This window comes from Rhea pennata, chromosome 13 (genome assembly GCF_028389875.1).
Source record: "Rhea pennata isolate bPtePen1 chromosome 13, bPtePen1.pri, whole genome shotgun sequence".
Classification (NCBI taxonomy): domain Eukaryota; kingdom Metazoa; phylum Chordata; class Aves; order Rheiformes; family Rheidae; genus Rhea; species Rhea pennata.
The window spans coordinates 13,873,922-13,892,610 of record NC_084675.1 but is presented as its reverse complement, the minus strand read 5'-3'; the positions used below and the strand labels follow the sequence as shown (position 1 = coordinate 13,892,610).

Genomic DNA, 18,689 nt, shown 5'->3' with positions numbered 1-18,689 from the left:
GTGAGCAGTGGTTGAAAGGGCCTTCTTGTGACTACAGTCTTATTTATGATGAAGCTTTTCTATTTTTTTCTTTCCAATTAAGTTAAAAGAGGTAAGTTATGTGTCTAAATGAGCTTTGACATTGTGTTGCTGTAGCTGGGGAAAGTTGGAGGTTTTTGTTAGCGCCTTTGTTCTCATGGATGCAGGAAGACAGGAATTAGTACAGCACACCACAGTCTGGCGCTCACATACAATCTGATCAGACTGCTTTAGTTAAAAGAGCCACAGCTTCTCTGTGAAGCTCCCTGTTGGCTTAGGCTAAATTGCTGTATTTTAATAGGCTTAATAGAGGAGTAATTTAAGCAAGCATCCCTAAAGCTTTTCTACAGGCCTAACAGCACGGTATAAGTAGGCCTAATGAGTGTGAATTTTAGAAATCAAACAAAAAAAACTTTGAAGGATGGAGTAGGTTTGCAAAACCGCCTATCTGGGGACGGATTGTAGCCGAGGTCCCTGGGCTGCGGCAGCGGGACTCGAACCGGCGGCCCGGCCCCGCCGGCTGCCTCCGTCGGCCCTCCCGGCCGGCAGGGGGCGGCGCGGGCGGGCGGGCGGCGCTCTGGTGGCCGCTGGGGCTCGCTGTCCGGAGTGCGGCCCGGCCGAGGGAGCCGCGCGGAGCCGCTCCCGCCGCCTTCGCCGCCGCCTCCCGCCATGTCGGCGCCGGTGTCGGGCCCCTTGCGCAGCGAGCTGGCGGAGGCCGTGGCCCAGGCGCGGCTCCTGGTGGTGGGAGCCGGCGGCATCGGCTGCGAGCTCCTCAAGGACCTGGTGCTCACCGGCTTCAGCAACATCGACGTGGTGCGGCCCGGGGCGGGGGGCGGCGGGGCCGAGGAGGCGGCGCGGGGCGGGCGCGGGGCCTCGCCGCGGGCCCGGCGCGGCCGCGCCGCTTTGTCTGCGCGGGTTCAGGCGGCGCCGGGCCCGCGGGAGCCGCCCCGCCGCGAGGGCGCCGCCCCGCCGGGGCACGGCCGCCGCCAGGGGCCGCGGGCCGCCCGCGTCCGCGGGAGCCCGCGCCCGGCTCCGCTTGGGGCGGCCCGGAGCGGCGCCGCGGCCCGCTGCGCCGGCGCGGGAGCGCGGCGGAAAACAAAACGCGTGGGCGGCGCGCGGTATTTTTAGACGCGGAGCTGTGAAGCTGTCAGTGCCCGCGGCCCGCCGGCGGCGAGCGCTTCCCGCCGGCGGCTGCTTTCACTTTTGTTTCCCGGGCCCGTGGGGAGCGGAGCGGCGCGGCGCGGCGCGGCGCGGAGCCGCCCGGCCCCGCCTCGCCTCGCCCCGCGCCGCCGCCGCCGCCGCCAGGGGCCGGGCGCGGTGCGGGGCCGGGCGCGGTGCGGGGCCCGGTGCGGTGCGGGGCCGGGGCCGGCCCTGCGGCCCGCCTGCAGCCCGCTCCGCGGCCGGCCGCGCCGGGCGGTTTCGTTTGCGCGCGCCTCGCCGGGCGGCGCGTCGGGCGCGTTCGTGTGAAGAACTTCCCAGGAGTTTGGTTTTGCCTTCGGACTTCTGAGCAGAACGTTTTAGAAAGTGCTTTTATCCGTAACGGTTTCAGCTTTCAGAAGAGTGCAGTTACTGTTTTGCCTCAAAACTCGTAAAATTCAAACATTTCCGTTGAGATACATCTTAGGACTTGTAGCACATGCTAAAGCGTATTTCCAAGAGGCCCCTTTGATTTCAGTCTGCTGCTGAGAGCCCGGCCAACTTTAACGTTGTATCAGTGGATTCAACACCGGAAGATAAGTAGAGGCCTAAGTTGTCTCTGCTGTTTTTTCCCTCCTTTTTTTCTCCCTTACTATATCATCCGTGTACTCCTGCAGTCCATTAAAGTAGGAAGTTAGTATCTCCTGTTTTTCCAGTTGTCAGGCGTAAATCTGATTGCAGTGTGTTTATTGTTTCACATATTATACTTGGGTTTTTTGCATTATGCTTTCAGAACCAACTTGGTAGGACTCCATCAATTTAAGTAGATGTTGGATCAAGCTTGTAGTCTTTTAAAATTGTTATTGGCAGTGTTTTATGCAAGAACATAGCATTTTGATAACATAGGGAATGGGTGGGCAGAGGACGAGATGAGAGCAGAAGAACTGTTATGCAGAGAGAAATTTTGCTAATATGAACAGAAGTTGCTTCTGTTGGTATTTGTGATATTTTTGTAGATTTTCTTTGATCAAAGAAGACTAATAAACTTGAATGCAAGAAAATGCTTGTTGTTTTTATAGGTGAGCCATGGCAGACTTTATTTTTCCTACTCAAAGCAATAATAAAAATCCTAGTAGTTTGAATGTACAGTTCAGAAATATATAACTCAGCTATGTCTTGTTGAAAAGTATAGAGTCTTTGTCCTCGTGAGTCCAGGGCATAATCACATTAGACAAAATCCAAGTTTGAAAGAAGAACATTAACATACAGGTTTTTAGAGGGTTCTGAGGTCTTTTCCTTTTAACTCACTAAAATGGAAGCTGCGTAAAAGTTATTAAAGGGATCTGTCAAATAAAGATGGCTAAATGTTCTTAACTAGTGTTACAGATGATTACTAGGAGATACTTTATCTTCTTTTTGCTTTTTATGTGTGCAGGCGCTTTTTTGGTATTTAAAACTGTTTGGCTATTACAGTTGTTAGTATATTAAAACATAATCCTTAAATTAAACGCATTTTATTCAGACAACAGGAAGTTTAAGTTTGGAAGTTGCCTCTTGCATGCATGGACTCCTCAATGAGAAGTGTGTGGCATACTTTTTCTCTTTATTTAAGTTTGTTTAATAAAATTAAAAGCGAATGAAAGCATGCTCAGTCCTGTTTAAACTTAACACTGCAGTTGGTCTGATAATACCAACTATAAAGCTGGACGTGTTGCAGTGCCGACTGCGCTGGTGTTATCAATGAGAGTTTGGGGGAGTTTTGGGTCATTGAGGGTCAGAAAAATCCTCTCCCTCCCCTGGCCTATTTAAAAATGCTAGGGACAGGAGAGGACCTTTAGCAAGAACAGTTGGACAGATAAACTTTTTTCATTTAAAGTAGCAGCAACAAAGGTGTGAATAATTCTAGCATTAATGTATACAAGGGGATAGTAAAGCCATTGTAAAATACTAAGTTCATGTCCATATGTTAATAAATAGAAACATGGCTCTTAGGGGAATTAAGGTCATGGCACTCTCTGATCACCTTGGGTGTTCTGTTTTAAACCTCTTGATTGCACTTCGTTGTAACTAGACTTCATAACTTTGTAACATGCATTTAAGCAGCCAGTCTTGGTGGCAGAGAGTAAAAGCTTTTGTCCTGCATTGTATGAATTAGGTGATAATGCAGCCTCTGTTTACTGATTCAGTTGCTCAAAGCTGTTTTCAAATGCAAGCTAAAAGCAGAAGTACTAGTTAGTTTACTGAGCAGCCTTTCTTAGGCCTTGGGGGGAAGTGTGGCAGAGAGATGTGGTCAAGACCGTTAGTCCTGAGTTGGAGGTAGCAAACCTGACTGGAGCTAGACTGACTTCTGCAGCATCTCCTCGGAGTTAGCACATGGTGATCCCAGTGAATTCTCACCGACATCTCCATCCGATGGTAACCAGAAGAATCACTTAATTAATGTTCTGCTAACTACTCTGCACATGTATCTCAACGTTTCCTGTGCATTTATTAGGGACTCTTTCTGAATAGTTTGTTGTCATGTAGCCCGTTATTTTTGAGATACATTTCCGTCATAAATAATTATTTAAAATCTGTCTATTCTTGAAGATGATTGACTGGTCACTTTTGTTTCAATGGCTGCTGTAATGCAAATGTAGTAATTGTTTGTATGCAGTTCTGAAAACAGGTCTATAAAGTTCATTTCCTTCGCTCAATCACTGTTGCTTCAAAGTCCAGTAATGATTTTGTTCTTTTTACTTCTATAGAAGTGAAATGCCTGCCCCTTGTGTTTTTATAGATTGATTTGGATACTATTGATGTCAGCAATCTCAACAGGCAGTTTTTGTTTCAAAAGAAACATGTTGGAAGATCAAAATCGCAGGTGAGAAAGTTAAAGCTAAAGTCTTTTTATTCAATATTATTATTTTGTGGTCAGTGTTAGAAATATGTCAGAACTGTGTTTCTACTATACATACTACTGCTTGCAATATTTTTGTCTTCTACATGAAATAGTTGCTGAAGTAAATTTTGGGCTGATTGTGGCTACCCACTTCATTGAAATGTATTTAAATCTCAGGTGCTAGTAAACCGATGTTGAGCTTTTACCTTTAGAAAGAAAGAAGGAAGGAAATAAGCATGTTTTGTTTTTGTTCATTTCTAGGTTGCCAAGGAAAGCGTCTTACAGTTTTATCCAGAAGCTAATATTATAGCTTACCATGATAGCATCATGAAGTATGTTTGTTTTTAAACTCTAGTTATTCTTTGACCAGGTTGGGTGTTCTGTTTTAAACCTCTTGATTGCACTTCTTTGTAACTAGACTTCATAACTTTGTAACATGCATTTAAGCAGCCAGTCTTGGTGGCAGATAGTAAAAGCTTTTGTCCTGCATTGTATGAATTAGATGATAATGCAGCCTCGGTTTACTGATTCAGTTGCTCAAAGCTGTTTTCAAATGCAAGCTAAAGGCAGAAGTACATGCTTTGATTTGCAAATACTGGGTTATTTAAATGCTACAATGGGATGCTTTAAAATACTTCACAAAGCTGTTGCAGTAAGAAGAAATAGTTGTGAATATAAGACTACCATACACTTGATTGGGGATATAGGCTTTGCATGAATTTTCTTATACTGCGTTAGTAGGCTGTAGCTACTTGTTTCTGTCTAATTTCCCCTTTATTAGCAACAGTAATATAGAAGTTTCTACCCTGCAAGGATGCCCGAATGTTCTGAGCAATAATTAGATGAAAATAAATATGAATGTTGAGTCCATGTTCTAAAAAAAACCATGAAGTCTGTATGTGGGGGGATGTGTATAAGTGCATGTCTTTTATACATGTCCAAAACTGTTAAGAGTCTAGTTAACGTCATAGTGGTTAATATCAAATTAGTAAAGCACAAAATCATATAGCTTTTCATTAGCTATTTCCCATATTTTAATTTCTATTGTTCCACTTTCTTAAAAAGTCATGCTCTTTTAATAAGAAGGTTTGAGGTCTGATGTTGCTGTTGTTACTCATCAAAACATTGACTAGTTGCATCCTTTCCCTGAAACTGTAAAACTGTTAACCCCTGTTTCTTCTTTACTCATGCTCTTCTTTGCCATCTTTTTTCTTTTTTTAATTAGAAAAAAATAGTGTAAAATACGAAAGTGTCAAGATTTTAAAATCCCATGTCTTGACTTGTAAGTGTATGGAGAAACAATCAAAATCAATTGAACTATTGCAGCATAATGAATTATCAGCAGTCTGATGAGCTGTGGTAATTACAGTGTGAACCTTGTAGCCTCTGCTGATGGCTTTCAAGGTCAGTTTCTGCAGCTCAGCCAGCTGACTCCTTAGGTCAAAGTAGTATAATCACTTTTTCATTTTCTGCCTATTTCATTGGTCAAATTAGTCCTAATTGGAGGAGCTGCTTTCCAGTAGTATAGAATACATGCTTTTACCCAGCTTTAAAAGGGTCGGAAGACAAATGGAGTAATTGAAGAGCAGCAGTAAACTTAGAATGTGTGTAACATATAACATGAATATCAGTCACTTTGCATGTGTGTAGTTTCTGTTGTGGTATAATAACCAACAAATTTCATATGCCGTTTTGAATATTGTTTTTCTTTTCTGTAGCCCAGACTACAATGTAGAGTTCTTCCGCCAATTTACCCTGGTTATGAATGCTTTGGATAACAGAGGTAAATTTCTCACTATGCTTTTATATTTGAGATTAAAGTACTATTAGTACTTCTGCGCTGTCAGTTAAGTGACAAGTGTCCTCTTAACCCATCGGTAGTTTAACTAATGTTTGTGTGCATCAGTAGAAATTTGAAAGTGTAGTCAGTGCTTTTATAGAGTAAAGTAAGCACCAATTTTGATGTTACTGTTTTATAGGAACAGATGAGTGTTGTATATGCATATATAATTTTCCAGTTGACCTTGCTGTATTTAATAATGTCAGTCTACTTTGCATTAATTGCAAGGTTGACTTTATTAAAAAGGTATAGTTGTATAGAATGAGATGAGGCAAATTCTAGATAAATATTTGCACAGGAGGTGGTTTGAGTTGGGAGAAGTCAAACATTTTTCTATATATTCAAATTATTTTTTGAAAACTCTTCATTTTGCAGCTGCCCGTAACCATGTGAACAGGATGTGTCTGGCTGCTGATGTTCCTCTTATAGAGAGTGGAACTGCAGGCTACCTTGGACAAGTAACAGTTATTAAAAAGGTTAGGCTGTGTATTACTCTTTGTCTCTTAAACTTTAAATCACTGGCTACTTTAGGCACCCAGGTATTGGGTGTTTTGAGATACGCTTCCAGTTCATCTGGTAGTAACATATACTATCAGTAGCTTTCACAGTGTGACAAATAAAATTTTCACTTTTCATCAGGGAGTGACAGAATGTTATGAATGTCATCCTAAACCAACTCAGAAGACTTTTCCAGGCTGCACAATCCGCAATACGCCATCAGAACCTATCCACTGCATTGTGTGGGCTAAGTATTTGTTCAAGTAAGTCTTTTTAAAGAAAATAGTTACTATGATTCACTCTGTTTTGTTTCTCAGACTGTAGGTATCCCATTTAAAAACTAGAAAACAGGTGCACTCTTTTTGCAAATGAACGTGGATTATCAAGCAATTTTTCTGTTGTTTCACCTGTATGTTCAGAATAAAGATAACACATCTGTTAGTACTCAGGGCTTGTACCAGTATCATAGAAAACCTAGCACTTTGGTACAGCAGTGTGGATTGTTAAGAGCTTGCTTTATCCTTCACTTATTTCCTGTGAAGGTGACGCATTTTTCATTGTAACTGTTGTATCGACAGTTGTGAAGTTTGCTAGGATCTTACAGAGTGGGTACAGGCAATGCATTCAGCGTTGCGATATAAATATAAGGCTAAATGAACTATTGATTAAGTTATACAGATCTGTTTTACTTTTTTTATTGGACTTTATTGTGTTGTCAGTGTTAAGTCTACATATGATGAATTTCAACAGTTTTTAAAGCGATGTGTGAAGTGATACTCTAGTAGTAAGAATTCTCAGATCGATGCATGTCAGTTAGGAAATACTTCAGTGCTTAACCAGATATGATGAAAATTTAGTGTTATGTTTTTATTTTTAATTATTATATAGCCAGCTCTTTGGAGAAGAAGATGCTGATCAAGAAGTCTCTCCTGACAGAGCTGATCCTGAAGCTGCCTGTGAGTGTGATATAAACTGGTAGTTTACTTGAGTACTGCCCGATTATTAACAGTTCTGTTTCAGAAACTATGACTTGTTTCCATCCATTTCTTAAAGTTAGTTAAAATTGGACAGTTTAGCTCTGTTTTCTTCTAAGAGGATTCCACTTATAGTGCCCATGGGCTACATGAGTTTGGGATGTGTTAACAGTAGTTTGTCTTATAGACCTTTTTATACACCATAAATAATTTAGTGTTTGCTTATTACTTAATAGAAATATGAAACAATTCCAATGTCTTTTGGATTCCTTGATACGTAGTGTGTTAAAGATGTTTGTGTGGCTAGTGTGTAAAAATAGCCTTCAAAAAGGCCATTTGTTTAATAGTCTCAGTTATCCGAACTGTGGCTGTGTGGGCAGCCTGAAAGTTAGTAAAATGATTTGTTCAGCTGTTGCAAAAACTTTTTTACTACAGTGTAATACAGGTCACTGGCATTCATTAGTTGTGTTGGCGATAATGTGCGTAGAGCAGCTGTGAGGAACAGACATACCCTTATAAATTACAGAATTTGGGTTAATGCATCCAGGTGTAAAATATATGTCTTAGATGAAGAGAGTCCTGCTGCCTGTGAAGCAAACTATCTTCACTGTGTGCACAGAAACTGGAAGTGCAAAGTGAGCTGGAAGTGAAAATTAAATATTACTGATCTTCACAGAGTGGAGATCCTATGTACTTGGATTTGAGGGAGTGTTTCCTTCCCTGCAGCTGGGAGTCTTATCCTTTGAACTGAGGACAGAGAACTGAGTGATATTTGTAGTCACTCTTCATTTTTCACTTCTAGTTGAGGGGATTGCACACACAGGAATTGTGTGTGAACTGTTCTGATCTGAAACACGTCCACGTTCGTATGTGCAGGAAATGTGCTCATTCTGAGTGATGTTTTTGTACCTGTCCTGTATTTTTTTGTAATGGCAGTAACTGTAGTTACTGTGTAGGTGAATAAACATCTTCTGCTTTTGGATCCTTTGATAAGTGAATGGATTTGAGAGAGCGAGCTCAGGGGATCCCTGATACTTCAGATTCTCTGAACGTTGGATAGTACTCACCCATCGGTATTCCTCCAGGAAGTGCAGAATGAAATAACTAAACCTTGTGAGAGTGGCACGTAACTCAGTTGAAACAACTACTGCTGGAAGACTTCAGATAGCAGATGCTATGCTACTTTTTTAAAAAGGGATTCCAGGGAAATTCCAGGAACCGAACTGTAGATTGACGTCTGTACTGAGCAAACTAGCAGTAGCTGTAACGTTGGTTAAGAGCAGTGGACATAAGTGATGTGTCAGAGAAGGGTCAACACAGTATCTGTAAAGGGAAGTCATGCCTTATGTGACTGCTCAGGTCCTTGAAGGAATCAGCAAACCTATGGACAAGCATATCTTGTAGACACAGTTTGGAGTCTTCAGAAGGCAGTCAGGAATTGTTGGTGAGGAACCTGAAGGAGCTAAGTGGCCATGTAAAAAAGATGAAGATCCATCCTTATGTGGATGAGATACTTAAGTGACAGGGATCAGTGATGAGTAGAAGAGTCTCTACTTGTGGATGGGACCAGATCTGTTCAACATACATAATTAGGCAAAATCATTCAAAATAATAAAGGTGAGGGCTAATCTCAAAAAGTTGCAGAAAGCTGCACTATACAGAATAACTGAGAGATAAAATCAAGGAATTTTGGTGCAGAAAATATTAAACAATGCATCGATAAAGAGTGTGTGAGCATTCCCAAGTTTACATATGAAATGATCTTTGAGTTGACTTGTTCCTATTCAGTCAAGAGTTTTATAGATAGACTTTTGGAAACATCAACGTGCTGCTTATTAGGAATCACAATTGCAAGTGCTGGACGTGACTGGGAAAGAAAAAGAAAATGAATAGCATCTCTACACATGGAATTTTTTTTAATATAGTTAGGATGCTTCCACCTCCAAAAGGATATGGTAGAACTGGAAAAGATACAGACAAGGGCAGCAGGGAGGACCAGGCATGGGTAGCTGATTCTCTGTGTTGAAGTTCTAACTAGCAAAAGAGACTACTAAGAGGGGATGATTAGAGGTTTATGAAATCACAACATATTGTGGAGAAAATAAATGGGAAACAATTATTCGCTGTTTCTTCCAATAAGGCTTTTAGGTGGCATCAAGTTAAATTAGCGTATGGTAGTTAGAGAAGTACAGGAGCAGTCAGGCTGTGTCTAATTCAGCTTTTGTTGGGCAAAGTAAAGCCATGTTATGGTCCCTACGTAATTTTGTTTATTGACTCTAGGGGAAATATTTGGATGTTGATTTATGAGTTTGTCTGTCTGTTTTTGTTTTTTAATTAAAATACTTGGTTAACACTATTAATAGGGGAGCCAGCAGAAGCAGAAGCCAGAGCACGAGCATCCAATGAAGATGGTGAGATTAAACGTGTTTCAACTAAGGAGTGGGCTAAATCAACTGGATACGATCCAGTTAAACTTTTTACTAAGGTATCATTTTTGCCCCCAATAAATGTCTGTATTCAAAGTGTGTGAACTGCTTTAAAGTTAACCCAGAACACTGTTTATATGTTTACTGCTAGCCATCAATTATGCAATTATGTCATGACTTCCACCAGTTTTGCTGTAGTGTTGGTCTTTATGGTTGTTTTATGGTGTTCCATCTGCGTCTGTGCTACTGCTGCAGCAGCTGGTTCCATATTGTACACAAAAAGCTTCGTTTGAATTACTTATAATATAAAAAATTCAAACTGTTGAATACTGTAGTAGTTTCACTGTGCCTAATCACAACCCAGCTAGAGGGTGAAATAGCTGTCATTCACCCCCAGTGTATAATCAGACCCTGACATAAGGAAATACAAGCTATTTTAGGAGTTTTTCTTCTAAAAAGCTGCCACAAGTGGATAACGGGAAAGGAGTACAAGACACAGTATTGATTGGCGGTAACCATTTTCCTTGGAATTGGATGTTCATTTGTTCACTGACAAACAGATAAGAATATCTTAGGGAGATTATACAAATAGTTGCAATGATGGCTTCAGTAGGCAGATGTACCCACTGCTTGAATTACTGTTTCTTGACTTACTTTACTTTTCAAACAAAGAAAAAATTATCAGAGCTATGTCTCCTTTGTGTGAAGCAATAAATGTTAGAGGATGGGCAATAAGAACCTTTTTGTACTTCTGTACCTGTTTTTTTTTCTTCTATGTAGTCTGATTTATTTATGCGGCTAAAAATATTTTCAAGGTGAGAAGCAAACACTTCAAAGCAGATGAAAAGTAGGGTACATAAGTCCCTTTTTTCTTTTTTTTTCTTCCTTTTTTCATATTTCCTAGCTCTTCAAAGATGACATTAGATATCTGCTGACAATGGATAAGCTGTGGAGAAAAAGAAAGCCTCCAGTGCCACTGGACTGGGCTGAGGTACAGAATCAAGGTAGTTGTTCCCCTCCTCTAGTATATCTATATGTCATACCTCCTGTCAGTTAATGCATCTCTATGATATGAACATTTTCTCACTGTCACAGTTTTAGTGCTGATAATGAATGTATTACTTAATTGTGATTTCAGCAGATTTTTATTTCTTCTCTACATAGAAAACAATTTTTCTAGACCTGTTTTGGAACTGTTATTTCAGATCCTCCGTACTTGTTGTGCAAAATTCATATTTTACAAAATTGTATGTCACTTTATTCTGGGATGACTTCCCATACACCTAGATACATTTATCTTTTAACAGCTGAGTTTTGCTGAAAATGTACATTACTATAACAAGTGCATACCCACGCGATAGATGTAAGTATAGCTATAGACTGCAATTTTAAATGCAGAGTGGTTGTAAAATGTTAGGGCTACTGTTGTTTAAGGATATTACTTTCTTGGTTTAGAAAACATTTAGTTTTACTGAAATTGGAACACTTAGCTCTTTGAGAGAACTTCTGTGGGGTTTCTAAATATTCCTAGTCTTAATTGTTTTTTCTTTTCCCAAAGAGAAAAATGTAGCTGACCAACAAAATGAGACCTCAGCAGTCTTGAAAGATCAGCAGGTCCTGGATGTAAAGAGCTATGCACATTTATTTTCAAAGAGTGTTGAAACCCTGAGACTTCACCTAGCTGAGAAAGGTGATGGAGCAGAGCTTATATGGGATAAGGTTAGTTCACCAAATATGTAAGAACCACATGTACTCTACATATTTGGTACAAATATTACTGGACTGAAAAGTTTCACTCCAAAATAGTACTACTTTGAACAAAAATAACTAGCATCTCATTGAAAACATTTTTTGTATGTAAACCAGTGTATACTTTAGACAATGTTTTACTACTCATTTAGTCTGGGGATTAAGTATTGAAATGTAAGGTAATAACTTAATTCAACAAGTTTAAAAAGCAGAACTTCAGAAGTAGTTGTCATACATAGCTGTGATTTTGAAAGTACTGTAATAATGCCATTTCATTTTTCATTTTGCTCTAGCCTTCTCTAAAATACATTCTTACACAATGGTGTGTAGCTAGAGTTGTGCACTTAGTTGTACAGAATAATTAGCTTTGACTGTAGGCGTGTGATGTAATATGAGTTTTACTGAAGAAAAATGAAAAGCAAGAGTTGCCTCTGTTCTAGCTCCAAGACCATGTGATTTTCTTGCAGTCAGCTGTTATTTGGCATAAAACAAAAAAAGTAATGTGTAAATACAGAGGAGACAAAGGGGTAGAATAGTATGACAACAGATAGTGAAATATTTGTTGTACTGTAACTTCTGAAACATCTGTATTTGAAACAGCATAAATTATTACAAGTTTTAGTACATAAACATACAAGGCATTTTATTAACATTAACATACTAATTCAGTACTAAAATACTAAATACAATTTCTAAACCTTTACTGCTCTGCCTAAACATACCATTTGAAAGAGGCAGTGTGTTAACTTTGAACTGGATTTGTACAGACTCTTAAAAGTGTTTTTAAGGTAATAATTTTAGAAATCATCTGTTGCAAACTTTTTTACAATATATAATCTGAATTTTAAGTACTTTTGCATTAACTTCTTGTCAGGATGACCCGTCTGCAATGGATTTTGTCACTTCTGCTGCAAACCTCAGGATGCATGTTTTCAGTATGAATATGAAGAGCAGATTTGACATCAAATGTAAGAATAAAATATACCATCACTTTATTTAAATAGAAAGATATCTAAAATTTCTAGTCTTCATTTACTGTTAAAAATCTGCATACTCTTGCTTATTTTGCAGCAATGGCAGGAAATATTATCCCAGCTATAGCTACTACTAATGCAGTAATAGCTGGTCTGATAGTGCTGGAGGGTTTGAAGATTTTATCAGGAAAAATAGATCAGTGTAGAACGGTAAGTGGGAATAAGATATTTTTATTTTGTTATTATTCGTTATATATTTAACAGTCATGCTTACTCTGCTTTGACTAGTGTGGAGTTTTATTCTCTATCAGTTGTCATCACCCCAATAGATCCTGAATGTGCTCGGAAATTTCAGCTGCAGTGGAAAGAGAAATGGAATTCTCAAGGATCCTTAAGTTCCTTCTGATTTCATGAAAATTGGCTGCTGGATAGGAGGGAGAGAACCAGACTCTGACACCACTTGAAACACAGCTGTTTCATGTTACATGTCTATTTGGCCATAGCTGGTCAATCTGCACAGGTGTCATTGTGGACTGGCCATAACGTGCACTTTCTCCTGCTCAACAGGCATGTCAAAGAAAATTAGGAAACAGAATGTCCTATGAGACTAAGAATAAATCTCTAGGAAACCCAAGTTTTATTAGTGTTGTTACTTAAGGAATGACTTGTTTTCTTCTTTAAAGATTTTTCTGAATAAGCAACCAAATCCCAGAAAGAAGCTATTGGTTCCTTGTGCTTTGGATCCACCAAATCCTAACTGTTATGTTTGTGCAAGTAAGCCAGAAGTGACTGTGAAACTTAATGTACACAAAGTAACTGTGTTAACACTCCAAGATAAGGTAAATATTATCAGCTATTAACTAACTACTTATTAACTATTTTAATTGTAATACACATGATTAAAATTGTGTTTTGTTAAATAAATTTGTCACTGTACATTAGCCATTTATGTTTGTTCTATACTTTGCATTTTTCTCAGCTACAAGAAAAGCTAGATTAGTCAGTACTCTTCTGACTCCTGTAAAACAGAAAAAAACAAAGAAAAAAAGCTTGTATTTTGTAATTTTTTTTGTATTTTTAAAGCCCACTCATATCTAAGAGAAAAAAAAAATCAATTTGTATTGAGGTTAAAAGCATAACGGCCACATTATAGTGCTGTAGTAACAACTGAATTGTAATTCTGTAATTTTTTTGAAGTATTCCAAGATTTTTTTTTCAGCATAATGTCTGAACCTGTAAAGGAAAGATTACAAGTTTTTTAGATAGTTTTTGTAGTGGCTAGATCTTGTAGTTTCAGATAGCAAAAAGATAATTATTTTGTTCATGAGAGTAAAAATAGAAAAATAATAATTTTATAGACGTTAGCCAGTGCTTTAATGAACATGGGCTAGGATAGGAAAATCATAATACAAGGTTATTTCCTTCACAAGTAGTTTCAAGTAAGATAATAATAATCATATTCGTTTTTTCAGATAGTGAAAGAAAAATTTGCTATGGTAGCACCAGATGTACAAATAGATGATGGGAAAGGAACTATTCTTATCTCTTCAGAAGAAGGAGAAACAGAAGGTATGCATACTGAAACTTTTAAGTAAGAGTAAATAAAAGGTAGAAAGTAACTAAGACATACAGAATGGAAGTATAGCATACGTCTACGTGTACATCCTGTGGACTAATATTTGAAGAGAACTGGACCTGTGTGTGTGTAAATGGTTTCAGAATAGCTAGTGGTATTGTCTACATGCCTATCAGTAGTGTTTGGCTTTCCTGTGTAAAGTGCTTTTGCTTTGAGCATCAGAATTTCTTCAAGAGTAAATACTCAGCTATAGAAGTGCTGTAATTATCTCCTCCAGTTTGTAATCCCATTCTTTTTATTGTTCTTAGATTCTTAGATATGATCTTTTTATGATGGACAATGACTGATGCTTGTACACACTGTTGTAATACGAATATTATCTTCTCCAGAAAATGTTCCTAAATATATATAATGAGGTGTTTGAACAGAATGCACGAGGGATAAATAAGTCAAATATATAGGTTTAACTCGCCATAGGCTAAAACGTTAACTTTTGCTTTAAATATAGCTGATAAAAGGTAGTTTTATTTTTCTACATGCAGTTTCTGCAGTACTCATTTCATCAAATTTATTCAGGTATAAAGGATAGCTTTGAATTTTAATACTAAATAAAACCTTAATACAAATGCCAATATACACCACAGTATTTCACTATTTTTCTAGCAAATAACCATAGGAAATTATCAGACTTTGGAATTCGAAATGGCACTCGACTACAAGCAGATGATTTCCTCCAGGACTATACACTGTTAATAAATGTGCTTCATAGGTAAGGATTCTGAAATAATTATTTCATGTATATATTTTAAATAGTTACATGTGGAATTTCCAATACAGAATTTAAATTCATGATAAAATTCAAAGATTAGGCCATTGAAAGTAAATATTGAGGTTAAAGAGGAATTTTGATTTTTTTATTAATTGATAAAATTAGAGTGTTTTTTTATTATAATAGTAATAGAAAAGAGTTTATTTTATTTGAAATAATGTGGTCATTACGTAAAGTAGAAATGCAATGCAAAACTAAATTTACTTTTGGGCCTGTCAATAAGTAAGAAACTGCAGAGGATTTAAAGCAAAGGCCAAAAAACCCTGCTAAATAATAGACCTGACTACCTGTGATGAGATGCAACAATGCAAATGTAAATCATGTTAAAATAATTGGCCAGTGTTTTTAACAGTGGATAAGAGGTATACATATTACATACAATAATTTAACACACTACAGTTCCAAAGAAAAAGAGGAATGTGAAATTGAGGAAGAAAAGTAAGCTCATGTAATTATTTTTTATTTTATTTTTTCCCTCTCCTAAGCATTTTAAGGCATGGCAGTGGGTGAAACAGTGTTTGTGAATAGACAAAGCATGAATTATGAAGGAGGACTCAACAGGCTTTCCTCATTTTTTATTTTTTTTTCTTATTTTGTCATAGTTGTAAAGTGCTCTAATAGTTGAAGGAAGTATGTTTTTTTTGAAAAAAGTTAGTTTTTTATTTTCATTTAGTTATTTAAAAGAATATGTTTTTTTTCCACAGTGAAGACCTTGAAAAAGATGTAGAATTTGAAGTTGTTGGTGATGCCCCTGAAAAAGTTGGCCCTAAACCACCAGAAACAACACCCAGGAACATTACCAATGGTAGTGATGATGGAGCGCAACCATCAACGTCAACAGGTAAATAATAGAAATGAATGTTAAACAAAATGAAATGCAATCTTTCAGTAGTGCAATCCAATTAAATCATTAGTTGTCTTTAGTTTTAGGACATAACTTTTTGCCAATATCAAATGAAGAGGATCTAAATTACCTCTATGTGTGTCTATACACACATATGTACACATATACATATGTATATTTGTATGTGTAAATATATATTTATACATATATGTATTTTATTTATAAAAAATAATAAAAATGTATACTTAAGATTGTTAAGGTTTACAGTAACATACCTTGAAATGATATTATTTGACTCACAGAAGATTGGAAGGGAGGCTGGATTTGGCTTAAGTGCATCATTTGTTATGCATCATTAAGTGCATAGTGACTTGAATAAATTCAGACCCATTCTATCTGATGGTTGCTCTGTTAATTGGAAAAAAAAAAGAAAAAAAAAAGATTATTTATCACCTTCTCCCTGCAGATTAATACTTTTTTACTGTCTTTGATCATGGACATATCATGCAAAATAACTTAATTATTTTTCACCTGTCAAGCAAAGCATGGCAAAAACAGTATTTGCTATCCAGGTAAAAATATCATCATCTTTCTAATATAGAGTGTTTATTTAAATCTTTTCAAAATAGATTAACTCAAATCAATATAAGCTGTTTAAGCATTAAAAGCTAATGTCCTGGAAGCACCTTACTGCTGCATAGGGATAGCATATAAATCTGAATATTTGTAGTGACACACACAAACTAAGTATCTGTAGTTCTGTCTTACACTTTGGAATGATGTTCATTTGCAAGTCAAATAGTCCTGTTTAAGATACCTGCATCTTTCTTGTCTTAGAGGAGATAAAATGTTAGAGCATTGATCTAATTTATTTAAAGTTAAATAAAAACTAATACTAGAAAATAGCATAAAATTAGTTTTTACAGTGAATTTTTATTTGAAAAGAAATAAAATTGATCAGGTTTCTTGAAAGTTCCTGTTTTCTTCTATTTTTCTCTCTTTCATTCTATCCATGGATATCCTTTAGCTCTTTTTAAAAATTTTCTCCTTTTCCACTCCTTTTCTTCATATTCTCTCTCTCAGAGAATTTGGCTTCTTGTGGGAGTTCTGTTGAATACCTAGTAAAAGTGAGACTGGACAATGATTCAGTGTGTGTAAGGTTCTTTCCTCAGGGACTCCTGCAGATAGTATGCAGTTCTTCTGTTCTGCATGTGCAAAAAGCTCTTGTTAGGTAATGCATTTCTTGTATTTTTGGATGACTGCGTTATTTTCACCTCTAATGAAGAGGTAGAAACCTGTGAAAAGCCTATTTTGTACATATTTCAAGGAAATTGAAAAATATTACTGCATTTGAATGACAAAGGATGTGGGAAAAGAATACTGCAAGATGTATTTGTTTTATTACAAACATCCTTTTTCTTGTTTTATGACATGAAATTTGGGTTGAGGATAAACTATCCTTGCAGTATCCATTGGAATAACAACATACTAAAAACGTATATTTTGCAGCTCCAGATCAAGATGATCTATTGATTGTTGATTCTGAAGATGAAGGTCCTTCAAGCAACATTGATGATGATACGGCAAATAAAAGCCAAAAGCGAAAACTTGAAGATAAAGAGTGCATCAGTGCTAAGAGAGTGCGTACAGAGCAGACAGAAGAGCAAGATGAAATTATAGCATTAGACTGAATATGCAAATGCCCCTTGACAGAATAATTCAGATAATGTAATACAGTAACAGCATATTACCTTGGGGGTGTGAAAAATGTCCAGACTAGACTAATTTTAAGACCTTTGTTCCAAGGGAATACTAAACCACTGGCTTAAATAATTTGTGTCTGTTCCTCTTGATGATAAAGCTTTCATCTCAATAGACTCTTTAGAAGTTTTTCCATATGGTATATTAAACATAGTGGAAACATAGTCTATAAAAGCTTACACATAAGTATTTGCGTAAAAGGTCATGAGAAAAAAAAAAACATGTTATTTTTGTGTAAATACCTTTTAGGTATAATTCAATAGAACAAAGAAAAGAACCCTGGTTTAGTAAAGGGTCATCATTTGATACCTAACTTTATAAGTAACCTTTTCCTTTTTTTTTTCTTTTCTTTTATTTTCTTCTTCTTCTTCTTTTTTTTTTTTTTGCTTGCTTGAAGAAAAGTATTTTAGCCTAGTCCTAAATATTTTTCACACCCTGAACTCAAGTAAAGGACAAAATTCACTAAAGCAAATTAGTGCCATGTTTTAACAGTGTTCTTAAACTTCAACTGGCACTATGTACATTACTGTAAAACTGTTAATTTACTCAAGTTTTTCAGCTCGTACTGCCTGGTATGTCAGTGTAAGAAGCAAATTTTTGTGTATTGTTACAGTTTCAGGTTATTTATATTTGATGTTTTGTAAACTCAGATACTACTACTATACTGTACATCTGATGGACCAAATAAATGACATCTGAAATACTTGCTATATTTGCTTGCACAGTCCAAGTTAACGCTGATTTATGGGATTTTACAATGTATAGCCTTCAAAAATTACTGTACTATTTCAATTTTTTTAAACCTAACCTAGCAGTACAGAACTTAAGCTTCACTTGTTTGAGGTGAAAGGGGATTTTTTTAATAAAACTTTTGTGAATGTTTTTTTTTCCTGGACAATCAATTATTGGCCTCTTCAGCTGGAGCACTTACACCACCATGTACAAATGCTTTCACCACTTCATGCTTTTAGAAAGAGGAAGCTCTGGTCTTTTATATACTACATTTTGTGCATAGCGCAAAAGTACTTATTTTTAGAAACAATATCTTGAAGCTACTGCATTTTTATAAATATTTTGGCAGCTGTCAAAATTGTAAGTGTCAATTCTTAGAATACACTAATCCACCAAAACTACTGTCACCATGCCAAAATTACTTGCTCTTTGGTGTATCAACGAACCAGA

General features: G+C 37.3%; 1 protein-coding gene across 2 annotated transcripts; it reads left to right on the top strand.

The window, feature by feature from the left end:
• Positions 1 to 638: 638 nt before the first annotated feature.
• UBA2 (ubiquitin like modifier activating enzyme 2) lies at positions 639 to 18,389 on the top strand. Of its 2 annotated transcripts, none has more exons than XM_062586687.1 (17): positions 639 to 831; positions 3,935 to 4,018; positions 4,298 to 4,368; positions 5,755 to 5,819; positions 6,252 to 6,352; positions 6,516 to 6,637; positions 7,263 to 7,330; positions 9,712 to 9,833; positions 10,679 to 10,778; positions 11,333 to 11,493; positions 12,398 to 12,491; positions 12,595 to 12,707; positions 13,181 to 13,336; positions 13,970 to 14,066; positions 14,737 to 14,842; positions 15,607 to 15,743; positions 17,256 to 18,389. In XM_062586687.1, exons 1-17 carry the CDS (start codon positions 688 to 690, stop codon positions 17,435 to 17,437), a joined length of 1,923 nt encoding a protein of 640 aa, XP_062442671.1. In that variant the 5' UTR covers positions 639 to 687; the 3' UTR covers positions 17,438 to 18,389. The 2 variants fall into 2 exon arrangements, with proteins under 2 accessions (XP_062442671.1, XP_062442672.1); XM_062586688.1 differs by lacking the exon at positions 639 to 831 and adding an exon at positions 2,053 to 3,570.
• The last annotated feature ends 300 nt before the right edge of the window (positions 18,390 to 18,689 follow it).